Below are 27,290 nucleotides of genomic sequence, written 5' to 3'. Positions count from 1 at the left end.
AAACGTGGCCAAGAAGTCCCCATATCCATCTTTAGCAACGCTCCGGACTTGATGGTGTGTTGGGCTTTGGGTGTGTCGCATGTTTCGAATCCTAGGGGTTTCCGCGCCGCCCTAGCCTCCTAGCATACAGTAGCTCTTAGCAGGGCACGCATGCTTACTTACCAGCATGATTTCTAGCATACCGTAGCACGCATAGGTTTGCTTCCAGGATGTCTCTTCCTAGCTCCCGGTGCAACTTTGAGAGTGCTGGACCGGCAGCTGGGTCGGGCACGACTAGCGAATTCCCTCAGTCTAAGATAGTTTCATTCTCGTCATTTTAGATTCTGTCAAGCATATTGCTACTTTAATTTGTGACGAGGGTGGTGACGGTGTTGGGGCCGACAATGCTGGTTGACGAGGAAGAAAAGCCTCAGAGCATGGATGCACTCTACCAGTCCCCTCATCAAGACATCAACTGACAACAGCACGGCTTCACACCCATGTGAATATCAGGGAAGCTCCCAGTCCATTTGATTCATATTCTCTATGCTTGACCAGCCGGTCTGAAGCGACAGGCGACACGGCATGCCTCCGCTGTTCAGTGTTCAACCGACAACCCACATTCGTCTCTGGAATCGATCCGTACAGTCGCTTCAACCCTGCAAAGCCTACAGCATCGTTGCTGACTTGTGCCTTATGTGGACAACGCCTAGACCTTTTCCGCAGCCTTACGGACCTCCACTTGCTCAAACGTAGCATCGCCGTCCATTCCCGCCTCCTTGGAAACTTTGGCATCTTTGCCGTCGAACAGGACGGCAATTTCCTCAAGAGTAGGTCCCTTAGTCTCCACGAAAAGGAACCAGATGCAAACCACCTCAATGACCAAGATGACGATGTAGACAAAATAGAACTTCCAAGCCAGCGACGAGAGTCCGATGGGGTTGACGTATTGGTTCAAAACACCAGAGAGCGCTGTTACTCCCAGGCAGATTGCCAGTCCCTTGGCTCGTATGCTGAAGGGGAGAATCTCGGAGCAGTAAGCAACCGTCAAGCCAGGCCATGCGAAACCAGCAACTCCATAGAAGAGGAAGATCATTGCCAGAACCGCGGACCCGGCGTCTTTGTTTCCTGTTTGGGCATACACTGCAGAGCATCTGAGAAGGTCAGCATAGGTTAAGTAAATGCCGGGACATTGCGGAGCCCATACCCAGTCCAGACACTGAAAACAACGAGCATCCCGACGGCCGCAATAAGGAAGAGAATCCTTCGGCCGAGTTTTTCGATGAAATAGACCGAAAAACAGATTGCAACAAGGAACGACCAGATTTGGAGACCGCCATTAAACAGAGATTGAGAGTTGGGCTCGTCGATGCCAACGGAACTTAGAATGTCATGAAGATAGTACGAGACCAGGCCGTTTCCTATCATAGCCCTGTGTCAGCCACGTCCAGGTTCTCCAAGGAGTGTGCTCATACCTGAACATTGAGAGAAGAACGATGTGAGCACAATGAGCAACAACCTCTTGCGGTTTCCCGGTGTCTGGAAAAACACCATCCAACCCGTCTCCGCCGCCAGCTTCTCAAGCTTGATGGTCTCTTGGATCTCGGCGAACTCGGCCCGGACGAAGGGGTCATCGCGGTTTCCACTGGCGTGATACTGCGACATTCAGCGTCAGTCTCCAGCATGCACTAATTGTAGTGAATCTGCGCTCTTCTTACCTTGACCAAGATCTCAAAGGCCTCGTTAGATCGGTCCTTTGAGCATAGCCAACGCGGACTCTCAGGCAACGTGAATATGCCTATCAGTTGGAGCACCGGCATAAGGCATTGCAAAGCGACAGGAACCCGCCACGAGACTTCACCCGTGTACTTGATCGTTCCGTAGACGGTCCAGGCGGCGACGATACTTCCGACATACCAGAGGCTGTTGTACATCACAGTGAGCCTACCTCGATGCTGAGGATAAGCCAGTTCCATGATCAGCAGCGGACCGGCTCCGATGGAGATGTTGGATCTAACACGGCCAGTGATCAGTGATCAGATCAGCAATTATGGGCATGAATGCCTGCTTACCCGAACCCTACGAGGAAACGACCACCGATAAACATGCCCTCGTTGACGCTTGGAACGGCTGAGCGACATTAGATTCCATCCTATTCATGCAGAAGTAATAGGGGCCTAAGTGCCTACATTGGATGATGACGCCGACGACCAGAATGATGATGCCGATAGCAGTCGCGATACGACGGCCATAGAAGTCCGCAATGTAAGGGGCTGTCGCCAGTGGATACGTTAGCATGTGAGAAGGTCTCACTGAACTTGTATTCCCAACTGACAGAAGAACAGTGCACTGAAGCCACCGATGTTGACAATAGCAGTGAACAGGCCAAGAGTAGAGCCGGAAGGATGGTTGAAGTCTTGAAATTCAAGAGTCAGTAAACTTCTCAACGAAGCAGTGACGGATATTGTAGGACGTACAAGCCCGCCAGTTCTCAATTGTCTGAAGGCCATTCAGGAGACTCCCATCATATCCGTTGATGGTAGCACAAAGCATCAAGATTGGCATTCTGATGTAAAGGCTCCGTAACCCAGCGTGCTTATACCATGTTACCCGTGGGACTTCGAGGTGTGGCGGCTCCTCAACATAATCCGGATGTTCCTTGGTCGAAGTCATCGTGCTCCTGGAGGTACGGCAATAGAAAATTGAAGACAGATTTCTCGAGTTCTTAGCGTCGGATCACTGTGGTCCTGGGTCGCTATGTTGAACGATGATGGGATTCAGGGAACTGGAAACTCATAGGTTCTACCTATGCCTTTTAAATAAAGGCGAGGCAACATGAGAAAGATATTGACAACAAAAAGAGCCTGCGACTACATACTGACATGCCCAAAAGGAGTTAGATATGATCACCATCTACCGTATTCCTGGGAGGAGACCCCAGGTTCGTGGGGTGATTCGGGAACAAGAGACTGGGGTAAACCAACCAGGCACGTCTGTCTGTCACTTGTTGCGACCGAACATGCGGCCTTTGAACCAATCATTCGGCCGTTTTCCCGGCGTCCAGGAGAATGGGACTGTCACCCTTCTGGGGATGCGGGATGAGTGCGCGTGTGAGCTTGGCGCCAACTTCTGTAATGAGGGTAACTGCATCCGGGCTAATCAGGGACTAGGTCCGGTACGATATTAGCGCTTCTTTCGAGAGAAGCCGGCACTGAAGTCGATAGACCCGATCGATCGGAGAATGAGAAAAATGATTGGCTTTTGCCCCGAGACTTATGAAATTTTATCCGCTACATACAGAGAGGCCTTACCAAACCGTGCAGAGCATAATGTGGCTTCCTGCGTGACCCCCGAAGGCGCCACTAGATCAGAATATCAGCCATATTTTTCACACTGTGAGCCAAGTACGTACGAGACTCATTCAACGTAGCTTTGTTTCGGCGTAGAATGTTTCTCTTTCCTGCTATTTTGTATCATCTAGACTCTCTTTCCCATTCGTGCATACGGATTTCCCTGAGGACGGGGAACGTCTCATTATCAAGACTACAAAGCTACTAATGTTAACTAAATCAGGTAGTCGAACTCATGAAGTTGTAAGCTATAGGCATCGGAGGTATCAGTCTGAAATGAAGTATACCTCCCTTGTTGTGTAAGTACTTGAGTTCGAGCCGAAAAGCTGTCAATATCGTAGTCCATGCCTGATCTCACATGTTGAATGTCCTTTTCCTCCAGAGGCAGTGAGTATTCTGTCAGAAAGCGCACCATCCAGTCATCAAAATCATGCGTTCTGGAGTCACCAGACAGCAGGCAGAAGTTTTGAAAAGTAGCAAGGCGTTCGATCTGTCGTTAAATCAGCCTTCTTGCCCACAGAGGTCAGCTACGTGGACGGAAACAAACCATTGGCGCCGTGTTTGGCCAGTACTGTCGCAATTCGACAATGGCTGCAAAGTTCGCATTCAAGGCATCTCGCGCGCTCTTTAGATCTGCTTCCTCGCCGAACAAGAGCGTATGGAGGAGCACCGATGACGATACTACCGCCATGTGCCCGACAGTAGGATAGACGACTTCACATCCCTGCTTACCACGGGCGAGCTTGACAAGATTGCTGTAAGCCGAGGCGTGGGACTTGCATCTACTATGATACATGCTAGCCGCGGAGGATCTTGGCTCTTGAGAGCTGAGGAACCTGAAGTAGAGCAGGACGGAATAGTGATGATACCCAAGATGAAGGGCGACATATGGCCCTCCAGTTCCTCTGTTGATATGCCAGTCTAGCATTTCCTCTTTCCATTTGATGTTGTTGGGCAGGGACTTTTCCCAAGTTTCTAGCTGCTGAGACAAAGAGTGAATGCTGCTCTCGATATCCTCTGCAGTCATGCTTCTGTTGACACTATGACGATTGAGTTGCTGTATTGGGCCAAATAGCTGTACCAGAGAGATCTTGAAAGCCCATATTCCTGGCTGCCATGGCTTCTCTAGTTGTGTTGATGTAGGGTCTAGAGACTGAAATATGGCTTCATCCATGGGCAGATCAACGGCGAGCTCTGTATCTCGAATCTGTGGCAACAAGCGGAGGCTTGAAGACGACCATCGATCTGCCATGAAGAGTGACCACCATATTCTCCTGTGAATCTCGAGATCAACCAGCCGTGTCCCTACAGTCGAGGTGCCAAGCTGCATGATGTGAGAGAGACTGATACCGGTCCCTGTCCATGGTGAGCAAATAGACCCAGAAGAAAACGAGATGCTTCCAATCCATTCGTACAATTCCAATAACGATCACTTACGGAAGAACAAAGCTTCTGAAGAAGGGTTCAGGTGAGCTGCGCACAGATTCGCGATGAGGATACACGCCTGAATGTTTTCGACGCAGACGTTTTCCAAATTGGCCAGCAACATCCGCTTGGATTCCTCCATCAATCCGGCCTCCAGGGCCCGTGTCTCCTCGTCGAGAGCGAACCTCGAACCCATGCTGCAAATGGCCAACAGGAGGATCCTGCTAATAGACCCATCTTGAACCTCCTGCCGAAGTTTTGCGGGGTGGAACAAACTGTGCGGCCGATTGTGTAGCTTGTCTAGATAATAGTCGACGAGAAGTACAGCCGTGTGAAGCGGCAAGCTTATGCCTTCGGTCTTTGTCGAAGTAGGCGTGGAGGTATTTGACAACGAAGGTGCCGGTTCAGGCCTTGGAAGTAACGGCAGCGGCGATGGAGGAACGCGTGAGAGAGAGCTTGCACACGGTAAACTTCTAGCTCGACAAGTATCGCATGGCTCACCTACCGCGAGACTACGGCGGAGGCATTTTCGTTTGCTCTCTCGACACTGTCGACATGCTTTGGGGGGCTTCATCCGATTGTGGATTCAGATGAACGTACGAGCGTATGAATCCCATTCACACTCTCCATAGTCAAAGTCATTGATGGAAACAGGAACACGCCCTCTATTTAGTTTCTCGGGAATGAACAGCTTTCACTGGGTGTTGACCCGAAAACCCCACAAACCAACATGTGGAGGACGCTGCTGTGCATGAGTCGACGCCACTGAGGGGAAGCAAGACAGGCATGCTGGCGGGACTCTTTACTCGTCAATCGACGCTTCGCTGTCCGGCGTGCCGGCGTTACCCCCTCATTCTTCGCGTGTTTCGCAGATCCTTGGGAGCTAAGAACGAATGATCGGGATATAAGCCAATCATCTTTCACAGATTCCGAGGTGTGTTGAACACCGCAGATCCATCCTTCTTCTCTTGAGTTGCTCTGCTAGCACTCTTGATCCTGAAATAACAACCAGTAACACTTTTTGTTTTTTTCACTATATTTCCTCTTTTCTCGTCTGATTTCTCTTCTACATTTCTTGTCTCTAATCACAGTCGAAGTACTCATCGAAGAAGACCGAACCGAGACCCCGATACGATGACGTTTCTCGATGCAACTCCCCAAGCCGCCGCGAAGATGGCTAACGTTAGTGTGAATATTCCACATCTCGTCCAAACAGATGGATCGAAACAACTTGTGGTGAAGGGCAAGCCTTTTCTCATGAGAGCTGGGGAACTTCAGAATTCTTCACTATCGTCCCCCGAATACATGAAAACTGTATGGGAGAAAATGGCCAATACCAACATCAACACCTTACTCGGCAGTGTGTCCTGGGAGATGATTGAGCCTGAAGAAGACAAATTCGACTTTTCGGTGCTCGACGAAATCATTAGCGACGCACGGAAACATTCCATGCACCTGGTTTTGCTATGGTTTGGGTCATTCAAGAATGGTATGCAGTCCTGTTTCTCGCCTGCCCTCGGGTGACAGATGGGAAAGATAATTAAGACTCAGAAATACAGGACTGTCTTCCTATACACCGGCTTGGGTGAAAACAGATGACAAGAGGTTTCCGCGCGTCAAGCTTCGCAAGGCCGGAGGCCGTCTCGAGACCGGCGACGTTCTGTCAATCTTCAGCGCCGAGAGCCGCAAAGCAGATGCCAAGGCCTTTGGCCGACTAATGGAGCACTTGAGACAGGTGGACGAGTCACACTCTACTGTTCTGATGGTACAAGTCGAGAACGAGTGCGGTGTTTTGGGAGATTCTCGGGACGGTTCAGAGCTCGCAAATGAAGCCTTCCGTGAACCAGTCCCAAAGGACCTTGTCCACTTCCTATCTGCAGAGTGGGATCAGCTACACCAAGATTTGCGAGAACAGAACCTCACGCAATTTGATCGTCAGACTTCACACCTTGACGGAAGCGGAGATTGGGAATCTGTGTTTGGAAGCAGTCCCCGGACCGATGAGTTATTCATGGCATACAACTACGCTCTCTATCTGAATCAAGTTGCCGCGGCCGGAAAAGCGACGTATCCTATCCCTCTCTATACCAACGTATGGATGAACTACGTCGGCGAAGACTCTGACAACGAATTTCCCGTGGTGGTAGGCGGCGGCGGCATGCCGGGAGACTATCCCTCTGGAGGACCCGTGAGCAACGTCTTGGACGTATGGATGCGCTTCGCGCCGAAGCTGGACTTTGTCGGGCCCGATGTCTATCTCAACGACTACGCCAGCTCTTGCGCCAAGTACAGGCACCGTAATCAACCTCTCTTCATCCCGGAGCAACGACGAGACGACTACGGAGCACGCCGCATCTGGATTGCGTACGGAACCTACGGTGCTATGGGGGTTGCCCCCTTTGGTGTGGATACTATCGAGCCAGAGGACAGTCCCTTCACCAAGCACTATGGTCTGCTGAAGTCTGTTTCGCCCATCGTCCTTGAAGCACAACGACACCCGAACACGTCAGTGGGCTTCTGCTTCGACGAATTGCCGGCGGATGGCACCGGGAAGGACCCAAGCCCTGTCATCTGTCGTACCTGGGGAGAGTTTGAGATCACCATAGAACGGTGCTTTGTGTTCGGCAAGCCCGGAACAGGGGCTGGAATGGTGATACATCGAGGTGGAGGCAAATTCTTGCTCATCGGCTGGGGTTTCCAGGTCAAGGCAAAGGCATTGGGCCAGGACCGGAGCTTCACCGGCATACTCAAGTTTGAGGAGAAGATTGTAGAGGACGAAGAGGCCGGCCGCTTGAAAAGCAGCAGAGTTTTGAACGGAGATGAAACGAGGAGCGGCAAGTTCGCGATGATGCCTAACGAGGACCCAGATTACGGCGGCTTTCCGATCTCCGTTACGATCCCAGCCAGGACGATGATTGCAGAGGTTACGTTCTACTCTTTGTCTTAACTAGATTGGGATGATCCTATGGTACTGGGCCAAAGCCTACGGAGAGGAGACCACAGCAAGATTCTGAAGGCTAGCATTTACCGCGCAAGACCGATCCAACTCTGACGTACTTTGATATCACCATCGAACTGAAAGCTGCGAGCATGAACCCCCCCGCAAAAATCCAAATACCCTGAAACTCCCTCTGCACATCTGTCGCTGTGTTCCCTTGCGGACGCTGCGCGGCACCTCCAATAGGGTTCCCGATCAACGCGCCAAAGCTGGCGATGGTGTATCCCATGCCCATTCTCGTCCCATACTCTGACAAATCATCCGTCAAATTTGCAATAGTAGCCGGAGGTAAAGATACCATGCCGCCCGAGACGAAGCCGTACACGATTGATATTACGACCAAACCCGGCAGGTCGGTCGCAAAGCGGAAGAGAAAGAGAACGGTGGCCGAGCAAAGACAGCAAGGGAGCATAACGGTCATACCGCCGTACTTGTCAGCAAGCCAGTTGGGGGCTAGACGACCGAGGAGACTTGCAGCGTTCATGGCGCTGAGGATGTAAAAGGAAGTGTCTTGATCGACGCCCAGACGAATGGCATAGGCATCTACGTAGAAGAAGGGGATGTAAACCGAGCCAATCATCAGGGCGAAGGCTAATTGTGTGTTAATTACCGTAGTGAGTCGAAGACCTTTTGGAAACGAGACTGACCGATGCAAAATGAGACATAGGGAACATCGCGAAAGTGCTTCAGGCGAAAGAGAGCACCGCGCCGCTTGAGATTGGGTCGAAGACGCATGATTGCAATGCAAATCAGGAGGCTTCCGGTAACGATGAATGCGAATACCCGAACAGCCCAAGGAAAGCCAATGGATGCAATCAGGCGTCTCTCCATGATGGGATACACAATTCCCGCTTGACAATACATTAGTACCCGTGCTTGCGTACATCGTCATCTCGGCGTCTTTTCGGAGCTCACCTAGACTGCTTCCCGTAGCAGCAATGCCAGTCGCTATCATCCTCCTCTTGCGGAAGTAGAGAGGAATCACGGCCACACAAGTCAACCCCAGCAACCCACTGCCCATTCCGACACAGAGAGCCTGCGCGAGGAGAATCTGCCAATACTTTGTGCACAAGCTCAGCATAAATAGCCCGAGAGACGTCATGGTAGTGCCGCAAATGAGGATGAAGCGAAGATACCCCGCGTCAAGAAGCCAACCCGCGCAGACACCGATGAGCATCATAAGAAAGATCTGGATGGAGCCGATCCAAGAAATAGCCGAAGGGTTGACGTCTGGTAAGAGGACGTTGGAGTAGTAGGCTTGGAAGACTCCGAATGAGTTTGTCAAACCCCTTGAATAACGTCAACTTGAGTACTGCGGTTTTTGTCTGGACCGGCATAAGCTGCTACGGGGTCATCGTACCAGGTATTGGCAAACAAAATCCAGCTTCCAAGAACTTGAAGCCATGCGACAAGTCCTTGGTCCATGACTAGCTCTTCCTCGTCGACTCGTGCTGTCTCGTCGTCGCTTGTCGGCAACGACGGAAGTTGACTTTTCTCTTCATCATACGCCATCACGATCTGTGAGACTTTTTCGGAAGGAGTACTTTGAGTTGCAGTCCTCAACATCTCGGATCGCCAGAGGGAATGGTAAAATTGGCATGGGCAGATTGTTCCATAAGACCTGCCAAAGATCGAATTCGAGAGAGCGCTGGGCCGCTCTTAAAGCTAATTAAGCAATCCCAGCCGTCCAGGTTGGCATTCTCAAGCCGAACATCTTTGTCGCATCCCGTCAGACAAGCGCCGGCTTGCGAAGTCGCTAAACGAGAGTACCACATGGTGGGTCAAGCGGGAAACGGTCAAAAGTAGGTAGTTGTCCATGTTGCGTGAGCTTCTCTGTGACCTTGAGCATCAGGCCAATCAACAACGCCGGGATCTCGAATTCTGCTGGAGGACACTCAAGGCCCCCCTCGAAGCGACCATGCCTGCCTGGATGGTTTGTGGGTTGAGCCGAAGACGACGGAAACAGGGTATGAGATTCCTTGACTCCAACGGCTTCTCACCACGGGGCGAGACATCCTAGTCACTGGAAGCGAGTACACCGTATGCTTGTTCTTCCAGATCGAGTAACACAAAATCGTTTGGGGGGTCTTGGGCACTCGCATGTTTTATGCTTGTTCGTTGAGGGGGCCTTCGGCTTGACTTGACCTACATCGGCTTCGGCTTCGGCTTCACTGCAGCTTAGAGAAGACAGGCGAATGATGGTGGCGGTATGACAGTGTACTCTAAATTGCATCCAAGGAAGCACCTCAGACCCCTAGTGGTGGGTGTGAAGATAAGGTTGTGGCTTGCTACTTGATTCCAAGCATCACCGTTGATGGGGTGGTTTAGAACTTCAGCGGTGCAAAAAGCAAAAGATATATGACCCGAAGAGTGGCTTAGCCAATCGCGGTGAGGATTTGAGCCTCACGCGGGGGTCGAACCCGCAACCTTGAGATTAAGAGTCTCACGCTCTACCGATTGAGCTAGCAAGGCGGGTCTTGTTTGATGACCCTTTCGGCCGGTTTGGAGCTCTAGTCCCCTTGAGCGCGGTCAGTACCTCTCTTCTTCCTCTCTTCTCTTGCGCAGCTGATCTTGATCCTTCTCTTTCTTTTCTTGTCCTTTCCTCTCCTCTTGCTGGCGGCGAAAAACTTCATTACTTGGGTATTCGAGTCGCCAGTGTCCTGCGCTCCTTATTCCTTGAGGATATCTTCAATCACCTCGCGTAGAGTCTCGCTCCCCCTCTGAAGCAAATGTCCCTCCCGCATATTCCCGGCTACAATCCCTCCGGGCAAGAGACTCCTTGTCATCTCTACGAAGAGTTCAGCCGTCGGTGGCCGATATGATTGAGCAAAAAAGTCCTCCAGCTGCTCATCTTCCACCAAAGTGACCTTGACCTTGTTGTACTTGAATGTTAGATCTTCAACCGCTCTATGCACGTCCTTTGTTGAATATGATTCTGGCCCGTATAAGTTGAAGATATAGGGATTATGTCGCATCGGCGGGCTTATTGCGAGAGCTTCCCTGGCGCATGTCCGACCAACGTCTTTCACCGAGACCTTGGTTGTAAATCTTAGGAAAGTGTCTTTCTCATTTAGGGCGAACTGCCTGGCAAAACTCACCATGGGTATTGCGTAGTCTATAGGACACAGCACAGAAGAAAAATGCGGTGTATCATCACTTGCTGTCTTAAGTACTGACGCCCAATTTTCCATGAAGTAGGCGCATCGAACAAAGACCACCTCGGGTGCGGCACCGATGAGTGCTTGCTCTGCCTCGTAGTTCGTTCTTATCTCGCCCTACGACATCTACTTCAGCCATCTGCCTTCTGCGAATATCCTCTCTTTCGACTTACCGTCCCATGCTCCAAATGAGCCCCTATCCTAGACACATATACCAGACGCTTTACCGAACACCCGACCCTACTGATAGCAAACTTGACATTTGCTGCCATCTCCCGTGCTCTAGTTATCGGCTTGGACTCGGAGTACTGCGGAGGCGTGATGGATACGATGGCGTCAGCCCCGGCGAATCTGAGACTCGAAACATCGGCAACGTCGCCCTTGATAGCCTTAAATCGAGGATGGTCCTTGAATTTAGCCGGTACCCTTCCCAGGTCTCGATATACACCCGTTACGTGTGGCTGCGAAGGGTGGTCAAGGAGAGACCGAATGGTCGCCTGCCCAGTCTTGGGAGATGCCGGAACGATAAAGACGTTCATGATTGCTGTTGCTGGGGAGAGAGAGAGAGCTTTAGCACACCAAGAACGAATTTACATCGGCCAAAATTGACTATGTCCGGACTTATAGCTCCGGGGAGTCCGGGGGAGCTCCTAATTCCTATATAAAGGCTCGCTGATGTGTGACATCACACCACAACGGTCTAGACTCGGGTCCATCGGTTGCCTGCATGTCCTGCATCTCCTGCATCCCGCCATCACGGTCCTCCCGATGCGTCAGTGGCTGCAATGTTTCACGGCCGAAAGCTTCCAGAGAACCCCCCATACGTTTGTCATGTCAGCTGGGCCTAGAACATGGAGTTTTCGGCCCTTCCAGACCACCCCGCCCTCGCAAAATGTCCCGACGCTTGAGCTAGGCGATGTCAGGTTGGATAGTTGGTTATCTGCCTTCAGCCATGCCAAAAGGTCATCCCAACTGGTTGACCTATCACCTCAGAAACCTTAACGGCAACGGTCCAAGCTCCGATCTTGGCTACCCCTCGAGCTAGTGAGGACCATCCTCGGCCCTTCCCGGAGCGAGCTTCAGCGAGCTTAATCGTATCAGCCAAACTATCCCGTAATTGGAGTCTGAGGGGAATGTAGACGGCTCTCGGCCTGACTTACCGCATCGCAACATCCTTGCGGTAGAACATGCCCTCAAAATGAACACTTTCAACCCCCTTGTAAGCAGCCGATACTGCTTCCTCGAGGGTTTCACCCGTCGCGGCAACGGACAGGACATGACCGCCTGCCGTGAATAATTTATCGTCGACCTGATCAGTTCCGGCGTGGAAGACATGTACACCTAAGTATGGATGTGGTCAGCGATAGACCATGGCACAATCCTACTAGTGCAGACTCACCTTCAGAGGTAGGTTCTATTCGGATAAGATCCCCTTCCCTGTATGATTCTGGATAGCCCTTAGCCGCAACAGTAATATTGCAGGCAAAACCTGCAAGTGTTTTCAGCTCGATGTCACCCAGCCTGTCCTCTACACAAGCGAGAATGATTTCTGGCAAAGCCTCGTCTGGCAGGAGAAGCACCATGCTCTGCGTCTCTGGGTCGCCGAAACGCGCGTTGTACTCAAGCACTTTGGGGCCTGTGGACGTCATCATTACCCCCGTGAAGAGCATGCCGTTGAAAGGTCTTCCTATGTCTCTAGGTTAGCCTCATGTGTGTTATCACTACTTTGTTCCCGACTCACTTTCTAACTTAAGGCCATCAATAGTCGGCAAGATGATCTTTTCTTCAATGTCGGCCATCTGCTCCTCAGTCACGGAAGGAACAGGCGCATACACGCCCATGCCGCCAGTATTCAGTCCCTTATCGCCGTCAAGAGCGCGCTTGTGGTCTTGGCTCGGCGGCAGAGAGAGAATCGATGTTCCATCAGTGAAGGTGAGGACGCTAATTTCATAACCCTCGAGGTACTCCTCAATAATCACCATCTCGCCAGCATCACCGAACTTGCCCTTGAGCATGATGTCCTCGAGGGCTTGCTCCGCCTCTACGGTCGTCTCGGGAAGGATGACACCCTTTCCTGCTGCAAGACCGTCCACCTTGATGACCACTCTACGGCCCAACCTTCGTACATACGCCTTGGCCTTGTCGCAGTCAGCCCTGTCAAAGGTTTCGTAGCACGCGGTCGGAATTTTGCGTCTGCACATGAAGTCCTTTGCAAAGTCCTTGGAGCCTTCGATGATGGCCGCCCTCTTACTTGGGGCAAAGCAACGGATTCCATCTATATTGTGTTAGAAAATACTTCCTTACATGATCCAAATGGCTCACTGCTCCGAAAGTGATCTCCCATGCCTCCAACAACAGCGTCGTCTGGGCCGATGATGACAAGGTCGATTTCAAGCCTCTTTGACAGCTCCACGAGGCCACCATAGTCGTCAACGGCTATTCCGCGGCAATTCGAGACATTCGTCAAGGTTCCGGTGCCAGCATTGCCTGGCAAAACGTAGACATGCTCTACTGATTGCGATCGAGTGAGTTTCCATGCAAGGGCATGTTCGCGACCGCCTTTTCCGATCAGGAGAATCTTCATTTTCGAGTGCTTCGTGGTTGTCATGCTGAACTCGAGCTTTTGGTGACAATCTTTGCTATCAGATGATGTGGAGGCTTGCATTCGGAAAGTCATCCGACAGCAATTTCCTGCATGCAGGAAAGAAATGTTGCTTGATTGGTTAAGTCGGGGGCAGCAATGCGCAGGCTGAAATAAGTGGCCGTTGAGGTGGGAATTCATGAAGAGTCTTAAATTCTCGCGACCGCGACTTAATGGAACTCAAATGTCACCCGCGGAGGACCGCCACGATTAAATCTCACTTTCTCGGTCACCTTCCCCCACATCAGCTCTTCGTCAACCAAGTAGCAGCTCCCAACCAGCAGTCGGTGGTCACCCCTCTGTCGTGCAATGAAGGGCATCCGGCCCCCGAAAAGAACGACGACCTCGTCCCCAGGCTGCATCATCTTGGGCCCGATGCCCACACGGCCATCACGGGTCGCAAATACCTTTCGGTTATTCGAGTAGGTACGCGCCCCTGCTCCAAAGACCTGCAGCTTGTCCTCTCGATCCGGGTTCCCGAATTCCGTCGCCGTTGGCGGGAGACCGAACTCAGCCATCTGGGTAAGGAATGTCTCCGCCAAGTCTTGAGCCTCTCGGTCGAGCTCAGCGTGAGGTTTATGGGTACGATCGTCGAAGAGCGGGTTCAATCCTCCCTGATTCCTAGTAAGGAGGTGACTATAGCCAATAATGGAACCCAGAGCACCAGCCAAGATGGCTTTACAGAATACCACATCCAGTAGAATGTTATCGCGATACTTTCTTCCGCATCTGGGGGCGATCGGTATGTCGAAAAGCTGCTCCCAAGCTCTCACAATAGCTTCCGCAGTAGCACGAGCCCCAAATTCAAACGCAAGTGTTTCGGTCGTTTTCGATACCACATCAACATGATACCCATCTATAGACAGAACCTTTGGCCACACGGGATCGTTGCGGACCGGAATATCGTGAAGCTCGGCAAAATAACGGAAATGCCCATCGCAAAAGCCAGCGAGATAGGCTCCCTTGAAGACGGAGCATGTCCTTGGTTCAAACCACTTTGGAACCCAGGACGGATAGTCACCGATGCCTGGGTCCTCGTTATGTTGTACGTGGTCAAGGACGTCGAGAATCCGAGGCTGTTTGCGCAAGAGGAACCTCGTAAGATCGCAGTACACCAGCACGGTCTCCCTTTTGTAATCTGGTCGCAAAGCTCTCGGCCGACCAAAGTTGAGATCCGGAGCAAGACCATTGACGAAATTATTGACCCGTGTCAAGCCTCGACGAATTAACCGAATGCGCCAACTGTCATTGTTGTCAAAGACCTGCGTCAACGCCAGCACAGGGTTCAGCCCCTCGTCGCAGATCCCGAGGAGGGAAAACACCTTGTCTCGGTCATCCGTCGCTTGCAATGTTCGCGTCAGCTCCAGAAGTGCGAGAAACGAGCCAATCGAGCCCTCGACCTCGGGCTGGCCGAGGAAACTGTTGGGTTGCCGTCGCATGAGGATCAAATTCCATAACTGGTAGGGTCGGTCGATGAGGATCTCGCTTTTCCAACCCGCGAGCACAATCAATGAGGCGATCAAGTCGAAAAACGACATTTCCAGGTCCTCAATCTTGGCAATCGCCCTTGAAGATGCCACCACCTCCTGCACACACCAGCAACGGCTGAAGTACTGGCGTTCAAAGACTTCGTCCAGGTGGATCATGCATGTCTCCGGTAGATCTTCGAGCATGCTGCTCATCAGGCCCTGGACTGTGCCGGGGTCGATTTGCCCACCGTTAGGTCCAGTAGCCGCTGGGTGAGTAAGTTCTCTGATTCTTGCGAGCCGTTCCGCGGCCTGGAACGCTTCATGTGTCCCGGAAGTCTTGAGACCGAGCCATACGATAACGCGGGCAGCGTGTTTGTAGACCAGCCTCATGTACTGGACCTGCCGAGCACGCTCGTCCAGGTCAGACTGATCGATGCAGAGCGCATCGACCCACAGCCTTCGCACCTGGTTCGGCAAGCGTAGAGAGCGCAGAGCATCTTCTAGATTTGGCCTGATAGGCATAGGACAGCCTTGCATCCAGATGTAGTCTCTCGGCTGTTCCGTCGGTTTTCCCCACGTGTAAGACAAAGCCTCGTAGGGAGGCGCATGCTCGATGTCGACAATTTCTAGATGCGCTTCAAAGGGGTCCTCTCCCGAGCCTGGGTACAGGAAAAGGAGTCGGGTGAAGGACGGTGTGCGACCCTCTTCCGCAATCGGTGGCAGAGATTGATATCGATACGTGCTATTCCGTTCCATTGTGCTCTTCTCTTTAGGAACGGATGATGCCTCTGGCTCTCGGATTTGAGCATCAGCTCGCAATATCCTGCCACATTGTTAGCCAAGTTGTAGATATCTTTCGAACCATGTCAAGTGTCATCACGTGCGGATTTTCGTTTCGAAAGCCTTATTACCAGAGTCGGATACAATTCGTCCGGTCCAGCAGGGGTCACGATGGAAGTTACCAATCAACTGAGGGCCAGACCTCAGCCGCTCGCGCTAGCTAGACGCATGACAGGCAGCCGTGGCTGCCAAGAAGACACGGGATGGTGTGAAGCTGTTGCTAAATATGCGGTGGCACCTCAGTAATGTTGTCAATACAGTATGCCGTCCTTTCATGGCCGCGTGAATGCTGGGAAGTCTACCAGAACGGCCCTTTTGTTGGGCGTAATGTGCCACCAAACTCCTAGCTCTGTGAGAGCCTTCTCCGCATCCGACTTTTGGGTATCATTACAGCAAAAAAATAGTTGCAGTGTCATATGCAGTCCATAACACGCGAATGCCCTCGCCCTTTGAGTGGCATGTCCAGCTAAAGTGGCCGAGGCTGTGGCTCACTCGACTGTCGAAGTCGTGGGTTAAGAAGCAAGTTCCACTGGCTCATCGAATCTCTGGTTCCTTCATGAAATCCGGAACAGATAGGCCAGCTTCGAGAACGGAGAGATCCCAGGGGTCTGCAGGTTCCTCGTCTGGTTCCTCACTCACAGCTCGCTTTAGATGTTGTCAGTCACATACTTGTCGCATGTTCAAGGAGATCAACTTACGCGGTTTGATATGTCCGCGTCGATGCTGGGGGTGTCCGTATCCGCAGCGTAGATCTTGATAGAACGAAGGTGCGTATCCTTGCCGTTCTGATGATTCTCAAGTATCTGCATTTGGAACACGTAGGAAACCAGCGTGTTACCGTCGGGGCCGCCGCCAGCGCCGTCGACTGGAACGATCTGCCAGCCAGAGGGTGTCGAGAGCTCCATTGTGGCAAATTGAATGAGATTGTTCTCGCTGGTACCGGACTTGAAGATGATCTTGGTTGGTGTGTAAGATTCATCTTCATTGTAGTCTACGTAGAAGCGAATGTCCCTGATGCCGACTCGCTTAATGAAGTAGACTGTAAGCTTGTGCGGCTGAGGACCATCGGATCTGTCTTATCGTCAGCAAAGGTGTGCATTTATTCTCGGGATGGGTCGTCGGATAAACGCACTGCCAATAGGTTTTCAAGCTGTCGTCACGAAGCTGGTCGACGCCGTTCCCCTGCTTGTGGCTGCTGACGGTGAATTTCCCCAGATTTGAAATCTCCTTCAGACCGACAGCGAGGGGGTCGAACTCGGGCTCATCTTGTTGGTCCCCGACTTGGTCGCCGTTTTCTCCATCTTCAACACTAGTGTCGGTGCCAGAGATCTCGCCAAGGTCATCGAGTGGCATGCTGATGCCCTCCTCGTCGGAATACTCCGGGATGGGCTGGCTTCGTAGATACTCCTCCATGTTGGCGCCAGCTCTCATGGCCTCCCAGTCGACGCGTTGCGGTGGGAATGCCTCGCCGTCATCAGAATCGTCTTCGTCTCGACGTGAGCCGCCTAAGGGGCGCATGAGTCAGCAGTGTTGTGATGTCAAGCTAGAAGTGAAACGGTCGAGGTCTATGGCTGGTTTGCTACTTGTCAACCGTCCGATGTTGATGGCCGGGGCCAGAACATGGACCAGGCGGGTGTCATGCGACCCCCTGGTCCAATCTCCCGCACTGGGCGTCTAATCGACTTCGAAAGACATAGAAGACTAATTTTTCCCGTATTTCATCAATGTCTTTGTGCAAGAAGTGCAAGTCAAGGAGAAAACTGAAAGCTAGACAAGGTTTGTGCAAAAAGCTGCAATGAAGAGCTATGGATTCTCATCGAACAGTAGTCGAAATGATGCCCCTCCACGTAGAGACCGACCCCCCTGTCGGACGCATGCAACTCGAGGCGACATCAAACAAATGGCCATCACCTGTTAACTTGCAGGGCTGAGTGGTCAAATATTACAAGAGCGATGCCCCTTGCTTCGGCTTTGAGTGCATTGACGCGCTGGTGGTATTGTACGATGGACAGCAGCCAGAAGGGCGAAAAGCAGCGGGCGATGTTCAGAGAGATGACCACCTGAAATTGGGAGTCGGGCATCTATGAGAGGATGAAAAGAGCGACCTACCATTGGGACCAAGAGCTCGTGTCGCTCGGCGGTCGTAATAATCGCCCGACCACTGGCTTCCATGTTCAGCATCGAGGTCGAACCCGTTCTGGGTGAGCTGCTCGGGGCTTCGCAGGTCAGGCCGTGGACGGTCGCCATGGATGTTGCCCCGCTGTCGATCGTCCATTTCCATTCACCAGCTCAGGAGCAACATTGATGTATGAGATTGGCGGCCACAGCGCTTTCGTGAGTGAGCATGCGTGGTGATGATGCTGCTGCTGCTGCGTTCACGGTCGAGAATCACGTGGATCCACCGAGATCTGTCACGTGTTCGCTTGTCGGTGTAACTTCCTTCACCGGCTCACCGGCTCACCATCTTCACAAACGGTTGATTGGCGATTGGCTCGACAGAAATAGTATACATGGACATGGAAAATGATCCGTGATTTCTCTGAGAGTACTTTTTGCTCTCAAGGTTCCATTGTGGCTTGAAACACATGCAGAATATGTTTGTTGGTGATCAGAAACCTAGAGCTATCTGGCGACTCTATCCCTGATTACAACATACTTGCCAAAGACAACTGTCTAAGTAGTTTCGTGAGGGGTTTCCAAGTCAGAAATGTAGTTCTTTTATAGGAAAGTCCCAAGCGATTGGTTGTGGTTGTCTCGGTCCTGGATCTTGCATTTCAGCTGAACACCTCGTTTGCTTTTTGCATGGCCTAGACTCAACGTTACCCCGACTCCGTGTAAGCAATCTACTCAACAACCTCCTCGAGCAGTAAACCCTCCTTCCACATTGGAACTAAAGTATTGAAGAGACTAATGCATCGAAAAGCCTCAGTGTGTCTTCATCATGTTGTCCTATGTAAGCGCCCGTGGAGCGACCTAGTCAGCTATTCTCGTCCCTCTCGGATTTGTCGCCCAATTGACTAGCTACGGACTACACCAACCAATGGTGAGGTTGTCGTCTCACTTGAGAAACATAGATGGAAGTCTGCACTGGCCCAGACTTCTGCGATGTAGCCATATGGTCATGAATGCTGCAGTGGCAAGGCGCATGTTCCAAAAGACGACCGGTGAGGAGGGGATCGTCTAACGCGGTGTTCCTAGTAAGCTAAGGGAACTTTCACGTACGAGGCTTGCGTTCAAGACCCCGATTAGTCCTCGCAGACAAGAAGTTCAGATATCGCAGTGGCTAATTATAATATCTCACATCGAGTTGCCAGTCTTGACTCTGGGGTATAAAAGGCCAGAAGCATCCTGTCAGGAGGTATATGTAGAACCCGAAGCAAGCAGCACAAGTTCCATCTCATCTTCTCATCGTGTTTACATCTCAAGCCCTGAATAACAGCAAATATGAAGACTTCGGCCCTCATCTCAGCTTTGTTCGCTTCCAGTGCTCTGGCAGCCATCGGAAGCTACTGTCATGACAGCAAGGTCTGTTTCATCCTCAAGAACACGTCGACGGCATCCACTAACGCCTATTCTGTATGTACAGGGAAACTACGGAACCTGCCAGAAGACCTCCAAGTGCAGCTCTCTCAATGGCTACACCAAGACCAACCTCTGCCCCAATGACCCGGCCGATGTGAAGTGTTGCTTCTACCCGGACTGCAACAGCAATGGATACTGCCAGAAGGATACTCTTTCCTGCAGCGGCACATACTCTACGTAAGATTCATAATCTTACTCTTCATCTAACCAATATCAAAATGTATAGCTAATTTTTCACAATGCAGTGGCGACTGCCCTGGTCCCTCTGGCTACCGTGTAAGTATGCATCTTCCTATCGCTCGAATTGATGCTGAGTGTAAACAGTGCTGCAACGTCAGAAAGCCACCCATCTGCAGCAGAGGCGACAGGACCAAGCGCTGCATTCCCCTTTGAGTGTGAGTTGGATTGGACGGGACCGCGTATGTACTTTAGTTGAATTGAATCGCATACGTGCTTTACCGTGGAAGGTGACCTGCTTGACCACGAGTGATTTGTGCTTGCCACCTACGCTAGATTTCTTCATCGTCACTTATCATTTCAGAAATATCGCCACGTAGAAAGCAAAGTATAGGTAGTTGGAGCATTGGATGGATGGCAGATCACATTCGACAGCGAGGGAGCAGTAGTCAAACTCAACAAGCAATTACATTGCACTTTTCCTGCCAGTAGTAAAAGAGAAACTATGCCCATCCAATGATCAGACCATGAAAACCCCCCAGGTCCATCCCAAAACGCCGGCCAGAGAGATCGAGGTATCATACAGCGCATTGAACACAATATGTTTATGCACATGAGGCCCAAGTGCCGTCTATGAATAAGAAATGCGACGCCGCTTAGCTTCCTAAGCAAGGGAGCTGCGCTTCTTCTTCAACTTCTTCTCCTTCTTGGGCGTCTCATCATCTTCGTGCTTGCGCTTCTTCTTGGTGCTGTCGGTAGCCTTGACGGGCGTCTCTTCGGCCTCGTCCTCGGCCTTCTTGAGCTTCTTCAACTCCTTCTTGCTGAAGACGACGGGCGTGCCGTCCTCGCCGAGCTGAACGTCACCACGCTCGAACTTGCGCTTGAACTTGGACACGCTGATGCCAGCAGCCTCAGCGAAACGCTCGTAGTCCTTTTCGCTCAGCTTCGCCGGTGTGCCCTTGACAGCCTTGCTCTCCTTGACGGGAGTCTCGACCGCGGCGATGGAGACGCGCTTCTTCTCCTTCTTTTCCTTCTTCTTGTCCTTTTTGCTCTTCTTCTCTTCTTCGCTAGCGTCGTTCATCTCGGCGTCCTCGTCTTCGCTCTCGGCGTCCTTCATCTCCTCATCGACGACCTGGATGAGCTTCTTGGACTTGCCGTTGACCTCGGTCTCGACACCGTCGGCATCGGCGTTGTACTTGCGGGACTCCTTCAGGCTGAAGCCACCGGGAGCGGTGAGCTGGCCGTCAGGGCCAACACCAACACCCTTGGGGAGGAGAGGCTTGCCCTCCAGCTTGCGGAGGAGGTTCTCAAGCTTGATGCGGCTGGTAAGGCCGAGGATGCTGCGCTCCTCCTCATCGTCCTGGTTCTCGGTGTCGCCGAGAGCGTCAACACGCAGACCAAGGGCAGTCTTGGCGGCGAGGGAACGGGCGATCTTGCCCTTGTTCTTGCCAGTGGCCTGGCCAACGAGGGAGGAGTGGTAGATGATACCGTACTTGGGAGTGTCGTGCTTGGTCTTGAGAGCACGGAAAAGCGCCTTCTCAGCACCGTAGATCTGGATGGTGGAGGAGGGGGCCTTGGCAAGGGCAATGAGGGAGCCAGCGTGGGCGATCAAGCGCGCACCGACGAGGTAGCCAACGAGAGCAGTCAAGTTGGGGGCGAGAGCGCGCATGCGGGTCTCGAGGTAGGTGGAGAGGGAAGTGCGGTACTCGGAGTAGGTGATGACCTGCTGGGCCAACAGTTGGATGTTCTCCAAATCTTCAGGGGTCATCTCAGTTCCCATGGAAATCTCGGCAGCAGTCTTGACAGGGCCCTCAAGCTCCTCGGGAAGGATATCGGAGAGATCGGTCTCAGCGAAGTCCTGGCGCATGCCAACGGCAACAACAAGACGGGCGTAGACCAGGTTGTCGTTGAGGATCTTGGCAAGCTCGGGGAAGTGCCAGCCGTACCATTCCTTGGTGCGCATGGCGTAGACGTTCAGCTCCTTGTCGAGATCGTCGACCAATTTGATAGCCTGGACAACCATGGCGTCGACCTTGTCGGCGGAAAACTTAAGCTTGTGTCGCGAAATGGAGTGCGACAGACCAAGGGCCATGCGGTCCATAGTCTCGGTGCTGAGACCGGGAATGAGGGAAGAAAGGTTCTCGCGAACAGCGCGGAACAGGTCCTGGGAGGCAGCATCGGAGACGGCCTTGATATCCAAGTCGGGAAGCTTGCCAATGGCAGTACCGAGCTTCAGGTCGGCAACGGCAAGGGTGGCCTTCTTCTCGTCCTTGATCTCCTTGAGCAGGTTGGCGAGCATTGGCGGGACACGACCCTCCTTGAGACCGGCGGCTTCCTCGACGGCGACGGCGGAGCTATCGAACTTGACGAATGACTTCAACTTGAGCCTTTGCAATAGTCAGCCTCGATTGTACTCAAACGCAGCGATCTAATCAAAGCCGAGAAAACAGGTTTGCTTGCACGCGTGTGCGCTGCTGCGTGACACTCTTGAAGACTGGCTGCAATTGTCGATTGTGGGAGCGCGACTTACATCTGGTTGATCTGCTCCGAAGAGGTCGGTCCAGTGGTGAGCTCATCGCGCTTGAGAAGCTTCTTGTCGGCAGCCTTGAACAGACCGTAGCTATTTCTCGTGTTAGCTTTTGAATTGCTGCCACTATTTTTTCCCTTCTGGTTCTTTTCCAAATAGAAACTTACCCTGCCGGCGTTTCGGCGAGAACGAAGAGAGACATTGTGAGAACCGTCGATGCTCTTCAAATCTGGCCAAGTTGGTCCCTCGGGTGAAATCCTCCGCACGTGGGTGTAAATGTTATTGTCGGCGGAGGCAGGTTTCCAGCGAGCGGATTGATGGTTTGGAAATATTTTTTTCTGAACCAAACCAAGCTCCACCAATTTTTTTTCGATGGCTGCAGAGCCTTTGGGCGGGTCCCACCCCACACACCAATTGGCAAGTGGGATGGCCCGGAGCGCGTAAAATCTGTTTCGCCGAAAAAAGCCGCCTCCGGTGGCCTGTGCGCTGCTACAACTCGTAATGCCTTAGGTAAGGGAAGGTGGACTTGGTCGGCCTTGCTGGGACCTTGTAGCTGCCGTGCAGTAATTTGGTTTGGCAGTGAGTGAGAGCGAGCGTTCTAAAGTCAACGACCACAGCTGTCTCCGTTTGCGCCTCCACCAGACCGGCGTCACCACCTCCAGTCGCCTTCAAACCAAACAATCCACAACACAGCCAAGATGGAGGGCCTATTCTTCAACGTCAACAGTGGGTGAGTATTGGGTTTATGATGGATGATAGGGCTCGTGGGCTGTGGCTAACATGGTGCAGTTACATTGAGGGTATCGTTCGTGGATACAGGAACGGCCTTCTTACCGGCTCCAACTATGCCAACCTGACGCAGTGCGAGACCATCGATGGTGAGTGTTTCTATGTGCCCCTGTGCGATGCACATCTAATACGGACCCAGATCTCAAGTTGCAACTCGGCCCTGCGTACGGCGACTTCCTCGGCAACCTCCCTCCCAACCCCTCGACGTCAGCTCTCGCCGCGAAGACGACCGACAAACTTGTCTCCGAGTTCCGCTATGTCCGCGCCAACGCTGTCGGCTCTCTTGCACAGTTCATGGACTACCTCACCTACGGTTACATGATCGACAACGTTGCTCTGTTGATCACCGGCACCCTTCACGAACGAGACACCCGCGAGCTTCTCGAGAGATGCCATCCCCTCGGCTGGTTTGAGACGATGCCAGTCCTGTGCGTTGCGACGAATATCGAGGAGCTTTACAACAGTGTTTTGATCGAGACCCCGCTTGCCGCCTACTTCAAGGGCAGTCTTAGCCACCAGGATCTCGACGAGCTCAATATCGAGATTGTCCGAAACACGCTGTACAAGAACTACTTGGAGGACTTCCACAACTTTGTCAACACTCATCCTGATATGGCAGGCTCGCCGACAGCTGAGGTCATGTCAGAGATCCTGGAGTTTGAGGCCGACCGCCGGGCGATCAATATTACGCTTAACTCCTTCGGCACCGAGCTTAACAAGAATGACCGCAAGAAGTTGTACCCCAGCTTTGGTAAGCTGTACCCGGAGGGAACCCTCATGCTCTCTAGAGCGGAAGACTTTGAGGGCGTCCGTCTTGCGGTTGACGGTGTCGGTGACTACAAGAGCTTCTTCGAGGCAGCTGGTCTCGGCGGCGGCCCGTCTGGCCCGGGTAACCAGGGCGGTGGCTCAAGCTCCGACGGCAAGAGCCTGGAGGATATGTTTTACCAAAAGGAGATGGAGATCTCCAAGAGCGCATTCACTCAGCAGTTTACTTTCGCTATTGTGTACGCGTGGGTGAGACTTCGTGAGCAGGTAATAACCACCAGACCCCTGAACGTGAGCTGGGCGAAGCTAATGACAAGCAGGAAATTCGTAACATCACCTGGATTGCAGAGTGCATAGCCCAGAACCAGAAAGACCGGATCGGCAACTACATCAGCGTGTTCTGAGTTTAATGTTTGGCAGTCCTGTTCTGTTAGTTTGTAGAATACCAGTTTCATCGTTTAATGGCAGGTCACAATGGCGCAAGGAGGTAGGTCAAGTTCATGACGTGGAGATCAGCATCTTTACCGATCGCTATAGTGTACATAGAGGACAATTACAAGTCTGAGTTTTACACGTGCCTACCCTTTCCCGCTTCTAGCCCACCCTAGAAGCTGATCTGCTCCTTGTAGGTCGCTGGTGACAGACCCAGCTTCTCGAGCAGATGCGTCCACCGCCCGCTTCCCCTCTCACTGCGCTCCATGTACTTGAGGAGCTTTTGCCGCCTGTGGCACAGGACCCTCAAGTTCCTCTTGTTGTGCTTGTCCTTGTAACCACGGTTCTGTGACAGCTCGTGCGAGAGCTTCCTGATCTTGGCGGTCAGAATGGCAACCTGCACCTCCGAGCTGCCAGTGTCGGGGCCGCCCCGAATTGGCGGCTTGGGGGCCTTGGGATCCACGAGAGCAGACTTGGGCTTCTTCGTCAGAAACTTGTCGGTGTTGTGTCGGCCAAACTCCTCGACGCATCTCTTGATGTTGGTGTGGAGAAGGATCTTCGAGTTGGCATTGTCCATAGACAGAATACGCTTCAGAGCCTCTACTGCCTTGGCGTGAACCAGCTCATGCTTCTGGTCCGCCAATGCCTCCATAGCAGGGTCTGCCAGCTCCCTGATTTCCGACTTAACAGGTTTCGTCAAAATGTAGGCCTTGTCTATCACTGCTTGGAGCTCCTTCTCGTCGACGAGATGGTTCAGAAGCCCCGGCGAAGTTGGCAGAGGGCGAGGATCGGAGATGATGTTTCCATTGTCGTCCTTGACGGGCTTCGTTGTGGGCGCTTGGCCGGCCGAGTCGAACGACTCCACGAAAGGAGTCGGAATGCCGTGGATCGGGTCGCCCCAGCTCGCATCCTTTTCCGCCTGGATCTCGCTCTGTCTCTTCTGGTTGGCAGCCTTGCGTTGTAGCGCCTGTTGGTGTTTGTACGGGTCCTGCTTCGCTTTGCGCTTCTTCTCGCGCTGGGAAAGATTCGCGGTCTGGATGACGGGGAGGAAGCTCGGGGTCGGTCTAATAGCTGGGCGTAGGCACACTATCACAGTCAATTAGCTTTTTAATTGCTTCTTGTATCCCCTAGAATAAGCCTGAAGCTTACAGCTAGCGGTGCCTAGCCGTTGCAGGCTCTGTAATCTGGGAGGCATGGCGACAGCAGTTTCCCTTCAACGCGCGATCATCGACAATGGGAACCATAAAATTTCCTAGACTCTGGTCCCATATCTGGAGAGCAGCACTCCAATGGCGTCCGGCCCGTTCGTCCTCCGCTGCACATCCCCTGGGAGTGGAGGCGCCTCCTAGAGAGTACTAGCGGCTTTCCTACGTATCACGTGATCTCGAAGTCTCGTTAGGTACGTACTCTGGCGGGACTTGGAGACGCTTGGACCACAAGGGCCTAGCGAGGGCTTTGCTAGAGGCAGGAGCTGCCCACTCACCCACGAATTCGAGACGCACAACTGGGCGAACTTTTTTCGAGGATCGCGAAATCTTGACTTTCTTCCCTTTCCGCACCACCACCGTTCGACACCGTCTCCCCGTGGAAGAAAGACCGAAATCGCCCAAGATGGCTCCCGCTAACCTCCCCTCGATCTTCAATGCCACTTCCCAGGACATTGAGATGCTGCTTGCAGCTCAAGCCCACCTGGGAAGCAAGAACCTCCAGGTTCACATGGAGCCCTACCTGTGGAAGACCCGTGCCGACGGTGTCAACGTGATCAACGTTGGCAAGACCTGGTAAGCAAAGAAAGCGATGCGTTGGAGAGGTTTGCCTCTCGGGGAATTTCGAGAACAAGAAATCACCAAGGAAACCTCAGTCGCGCTCCTCAATTTGCGCCAGCGCAAAAATCGCTGACCTTTTGCGCCTCCAGGGAGAAGATTGTCCTCGCCGCCCGCATCATCGCCGCCGTCGACAACCCAGCTGACATTTGCGTCATCTCTGCCCGTCCCTACGGTCAGCGTGCCGTCCTCAAGTTCGCCGCCCACACCGGCGCCGTCGCCATTGCCGGTCGTTTCACCCCCGGTTCCTTCACCAACTACATCACCCGCTCTTTCAAGGAGCCCCGCCTCATCATCGTCACCGACCCCCGTACCGATGCCCAGGCCATCAAGGAGGCTTCCTACGTCAACATCCCCGTCATCGCCCTCTGCGACACCGACTCCCCCACCGAGTACGTCGACGTTGCCATCCCCACCAACAACAAGGGTCGTCACTCCATCGGTCTCGTCTGGTGGATGCTCGCTCGTGAGGTCCTCCGCCTCCGCGGCACCATCTACAACCGCGAGACCCCCTGGGACACCATGGTCGATCTGTACTTCTGTATGTGGAATCCCCTCCCTATAAGCATGCTCTGCACGAGAGATGTGGAACAAGTGAGAACTAACACATCAAATAGACCGCGACCCCGAGGCTGAGGCCGAGGAGAAGGTCGAGGAGGAGAAGCTCCCCGGCGTTGAGGAGGAGGGCGTTGCCGCCATTGAGTCCGGCTTCCCCGCCACCGGCGACTGGGACGCCCAGGCTCCCGGCTTCACCGGTGCTCAGGCTGGTGCCAACTGGGACGGTGCTGGTGATGAGTGGGCTGCCGCTGGCGCCGCTCCCACCGGTGACTGGGCCGCTGCCGGTGACGCTGCCGCTGCTGCCCCCAAGGAGTCTTCCTGGTAAACTCCCTTTTGTCATTCAGTTGTCGGCATGACATACAAAACGAGAGGATTCCCCCAAACACATCAACCTACAAACGCACCGGTCATCGAAGCACGGTGTGCGAAAGATATCCACAAAACGGCGGAACAGCAAATGGTCATGGACTGGTAGATAAAAGACTCTGGCGGAGTTTTTTTCTTTTATGATCGCTGGTAGCAATCTTGGGGGCAAAAAAGGAAAGGGTCAACTTGGTCTGCACTAATGAGGGAAAGATACTCGAACCAAAAAACATTGTGAAATAGTCGGCAAACCACCAATTGTTTGTGATGTCGTTTTGGGGAGAGGGAAAGCCCTGTGTGGCCAAAAGGGGTGGACTTAATCGTTATCCCGCTCTTCTTTTGCTTGCTTTCCGTGGAAAGCTTCTGGTCGAAAAAATCATGAAATGTTTGAGGACTTGAAATACCACAACCCCG

The 27,290-nt window shown here is 52.7% G+C and overlaps 13 protein-coding genes across 13 annotated transcripts; 4 read left to right on the top strand and 9 right to left on the bottom strand.

The window, feature by feature from the left end:
* Positions 1-688: 688 nt before the first annotated feature.
* CTAM01_08451 (uncharacterized protein) lies at positions 689-2,652 on the bottom strand (the record flags this gene model as incomplete). The annotated part of the gene is made up of 8 exons (XM_060524471.1): positions 689-1,133; positions 1,187-1,400; positions 1,455-1,635; positions 1,698-1,992; positions 2,052-2,109; positions 2,169-2,252; positions 2,315-2,395; positions 2,457-2,652. 8 exons carry the CDS (start codon positions 2,650-2,652, stop codon positions 689-691), a joined length of 1,554 nt encoding a protein of 517 aa, XP_060380984.1.
* Positions 2,653-3,016: 364 nt separating this feature from the next.
* On the bottom strand, positions 3,017-4,950 carry CTAM01_08450 (uncharacterized protein; the record flags this gene model as incomplete). Its single annotated transcript, XM_060524470.1, has 4 exons — positions 3,017-3,145; positions 3,688-3,819; positions 3,877-4,685; positions 4,767-4,950. The coding sequence occupies 4 exons, from the start codon at positions 4,948-4,950 to the stop codon at positions 3,017-3,019; spliced, it is 1,254 nt and encodes a 417-aa protein (XP_060380983.1).
* Positions 4,951-5,888: 938 nt separating this feature from the next.
* CTAM01_08449 (uncharacterized protein) lies at positions 5,889-7,701 on the top strand (the record flags this gene model as incomplete). The annotated part of the gene is made up of 2 exons (XM_060524469.1): positions 5,889-6,243; positions 6,314-7,701. The coding sequence occupies 2 exons, from the start codon at positions 5,889-5,891 to the stop codon at positions 7,699-7,701; spliced, it is 1,743 nt and encodes a 580-aa protein (XP_060380982.1).
* Positions 7,702-7,771: 70 nt separating this feature from the next.
* Positions 7,772-9,264, bottom strand: CTAM01_08448 (major facilitator superfamily transporter; the record flags this gene model as incomplete). The annotated part of the gene is made up of 4 exons (XM_060524468.1): positions 7,772-8,343; positions 8,400-8,603; positions 8,668-9,041; positions 9,113-9,264. The coding sequence occupies 4 exons, from the start codon at positions 9,262-9,264 to the stop codon at positions 7,772-7,774; spliced, it is 1,302 nt and encodes a 433-aa protein (XP_060380981.1).
* A 1,157-nt stretch (positions 9,265-10,421) lies between these two features.
* Positions 10,422-11,449, bottom strand: CTAM01_08447 (uncharacterized protein; the record flags this gene model as incomplete). The annotated part of the gene is made up of 2 exons (XM_060524467.1): positions 10,422-11,027; positions 11,084-11,449. 2 exons carry the CDS (start codon positions 11,447-11,449, stop codon positions 10,422-10,424), a joined length of 972 nt encoding a protein of 323 aa, XP_060380980.1.
* Positions 11,450-11,951: 502 nt separating this feature from the next.
* On the bottom strand, positions 11,952-15,776 carry CTAM01_08446 (HET domain-containing protein; the record flags this gene model as incomplete). The annotated part of the gene is made up of 6 exons (XM_060524466.1): positions 11,952-11,997; positions 12,071-12,251; positions 12,310-12,597; positions 12,652-13,185; positions 13,233-13,530; positions 13,773-15,776. 6 exons carry the CDS (start codon positions 15,774-15,776, stop codon positions 11,952-11,954), a joined length of 3,351 nt encoding a protein of 1,116 aa, XP_060380979.1.
* A 618-nt stretch (positions 15,777-16,394) lies between these two features.
* CTAM01_08445 (anaphase-promoting complex subunit 10) lies at positions 16,395-17,378 on the bottom strand (the record flags this gene model as incomplete). Its single annotated transcript, XM_060524465.1, has 3 exons — positions 16,395-16,505; positions 16,559-16,931; positions 16,993-17,378. 3 exons carry the CDS (start codon positions 17,376-17,378, stop codon positions 16,395-16,397), a joined length of 870 nt encoding a protein of 289 aa, XP_060380978.1.
* Positions 17,379-19,304: 1,926 nt separating this feature from the next.
* CTAM01_08444 (uncharacterized protein) lies at positions 19,305-19,835 on the top strand (the record flags this gene model as incomplete). Its single annotated transcript, XM_060524464.1, has 4 exons — positions 19,305-19,385; positions 19,447-19,619; positions 19,688-19,718; positions 19,767-19,835. The coding sequence occupies 4 exons, from the start codon at positions 19,305-19,307 to the stop codon at positions 19,833-19,835; spliced, it is 354 nt and encodes a 117-aa protein (XP_060380977.1).
* Positions 19,836-19,979: 144 nt separating this feature from the next.
* On the bottom strand, positions 19,980-20,234 carry CTAM01_08443 (uncharacterized protein; the record flags this gene model as incomplete). The annotated part of the gene is made up of 1 exon (XM_060524463.1): positions 19,980-20,234. The coding sequence occupies one exon, from the start codon at positions 20,232-20,234 to the stop codon at positions 19,980-19,982; it is 255 nt and encodes an 84-aa protein (XP_060380976.1).
* A 49-nt stretch (positions 20,235-20,283) lies between these two features.
* On the bottom strand, positions 20,284-22,348 carry CTAM01_08442 (NOSIC domain-containing protein; the record flags this gene model as incomplete). The annotated part of the gene is made up of 3 exons (XM_060524462.1): positions 20,284-22,006; positions 22,150-22,239; positions 22,314-22,348. 3 exons carry the CDS (start codon positions 22,346-22,348, stop codon positions 20,284-20,286), a joined length of 1,848 nt encoding a protein of 615 aa, XP_060380975.1.
* A 496-nt stretch (positions 22,349-22,844) lies between these two features.
* Positions 22,845-24,104, top strand: CTAM01_08441 (ATP synthase subunit; the record flags this gene model as incomplete). The annotated part of the gene is made up of 4 exons (XM_060524461.1): positions 22,845-22,876; positions 22,936-23,024; positions 23,075-23,967; positions 24,021-24,104. The coding sequence occupies 4 exons, from the start codon at positions 22,845-22,847 to the stop codon at positions 24,102-24,104; spliced, it is 1,098 nt and encodes a 365-aa protein (XP_060380974.1).
* A 200-nt stretch (positions 24,105-24,304) lies between these two features.
* CTAM01_08440 (ribosomal protein S15) lies at positions 24,305-25,327 on the bottom strand (the record flags this gene model as incomplete). Its single annotated transcript, XM_060524460.1, has 2 exons — positions 24,305-25,218; positions 25,282-25,327. The coding sequence occupies 2 exons, from the start codon at positions 25,325-25,327 to the stop codon at positions 24,305-24,307; spliced, it is 960 nt and encodes a 319-aa protein (XP_060380973.1).
* A 416-nt stretch (positions 25,328-25,743) lies between these two features.
* On the top strand, positions 25,744-26,838 carry CTAM01_08439 (ribosomal protein S2; the record flags this gene model as incomplete). The annotated part of the gene is made up of 3 exons (XM_060524459.1): positions 25,744-25,913; positions 26,048-26,496; positions 26,573-26,838. The coding sequence occupies 3 exons, from the start codon at positions 25,744-25,746 to the stop codon at positions 26,836-26,838; spliced, it is 885 nt and encodes a 294-aa protein (XP_060380972.1).
* Between the last annotated feature and the right edge of the window lie 452 nt (positions 26,839-27,290).

The sequence above is a fragment of the Colletotrichum tamarilloi genome (assembly GCF_030869305.1).
Source record: "Colletotrichum tamarilloi strain Tom-12 chromosome Unknown Scaffold_29.1, whole genome shotgun sequence".
In the NCBI taxonomy this organism is placed as follows: domain Eukaryota; kingdom Fungi; phylum Ascomycota; class Sordariomycetes; order Glomerellales; family Glomerellaceae; genus Colletotrichum; species Colletotrichum tamarilloi.
This window is presented reverse-complemented; position numbering and strand designations above follow the sequence as displayed.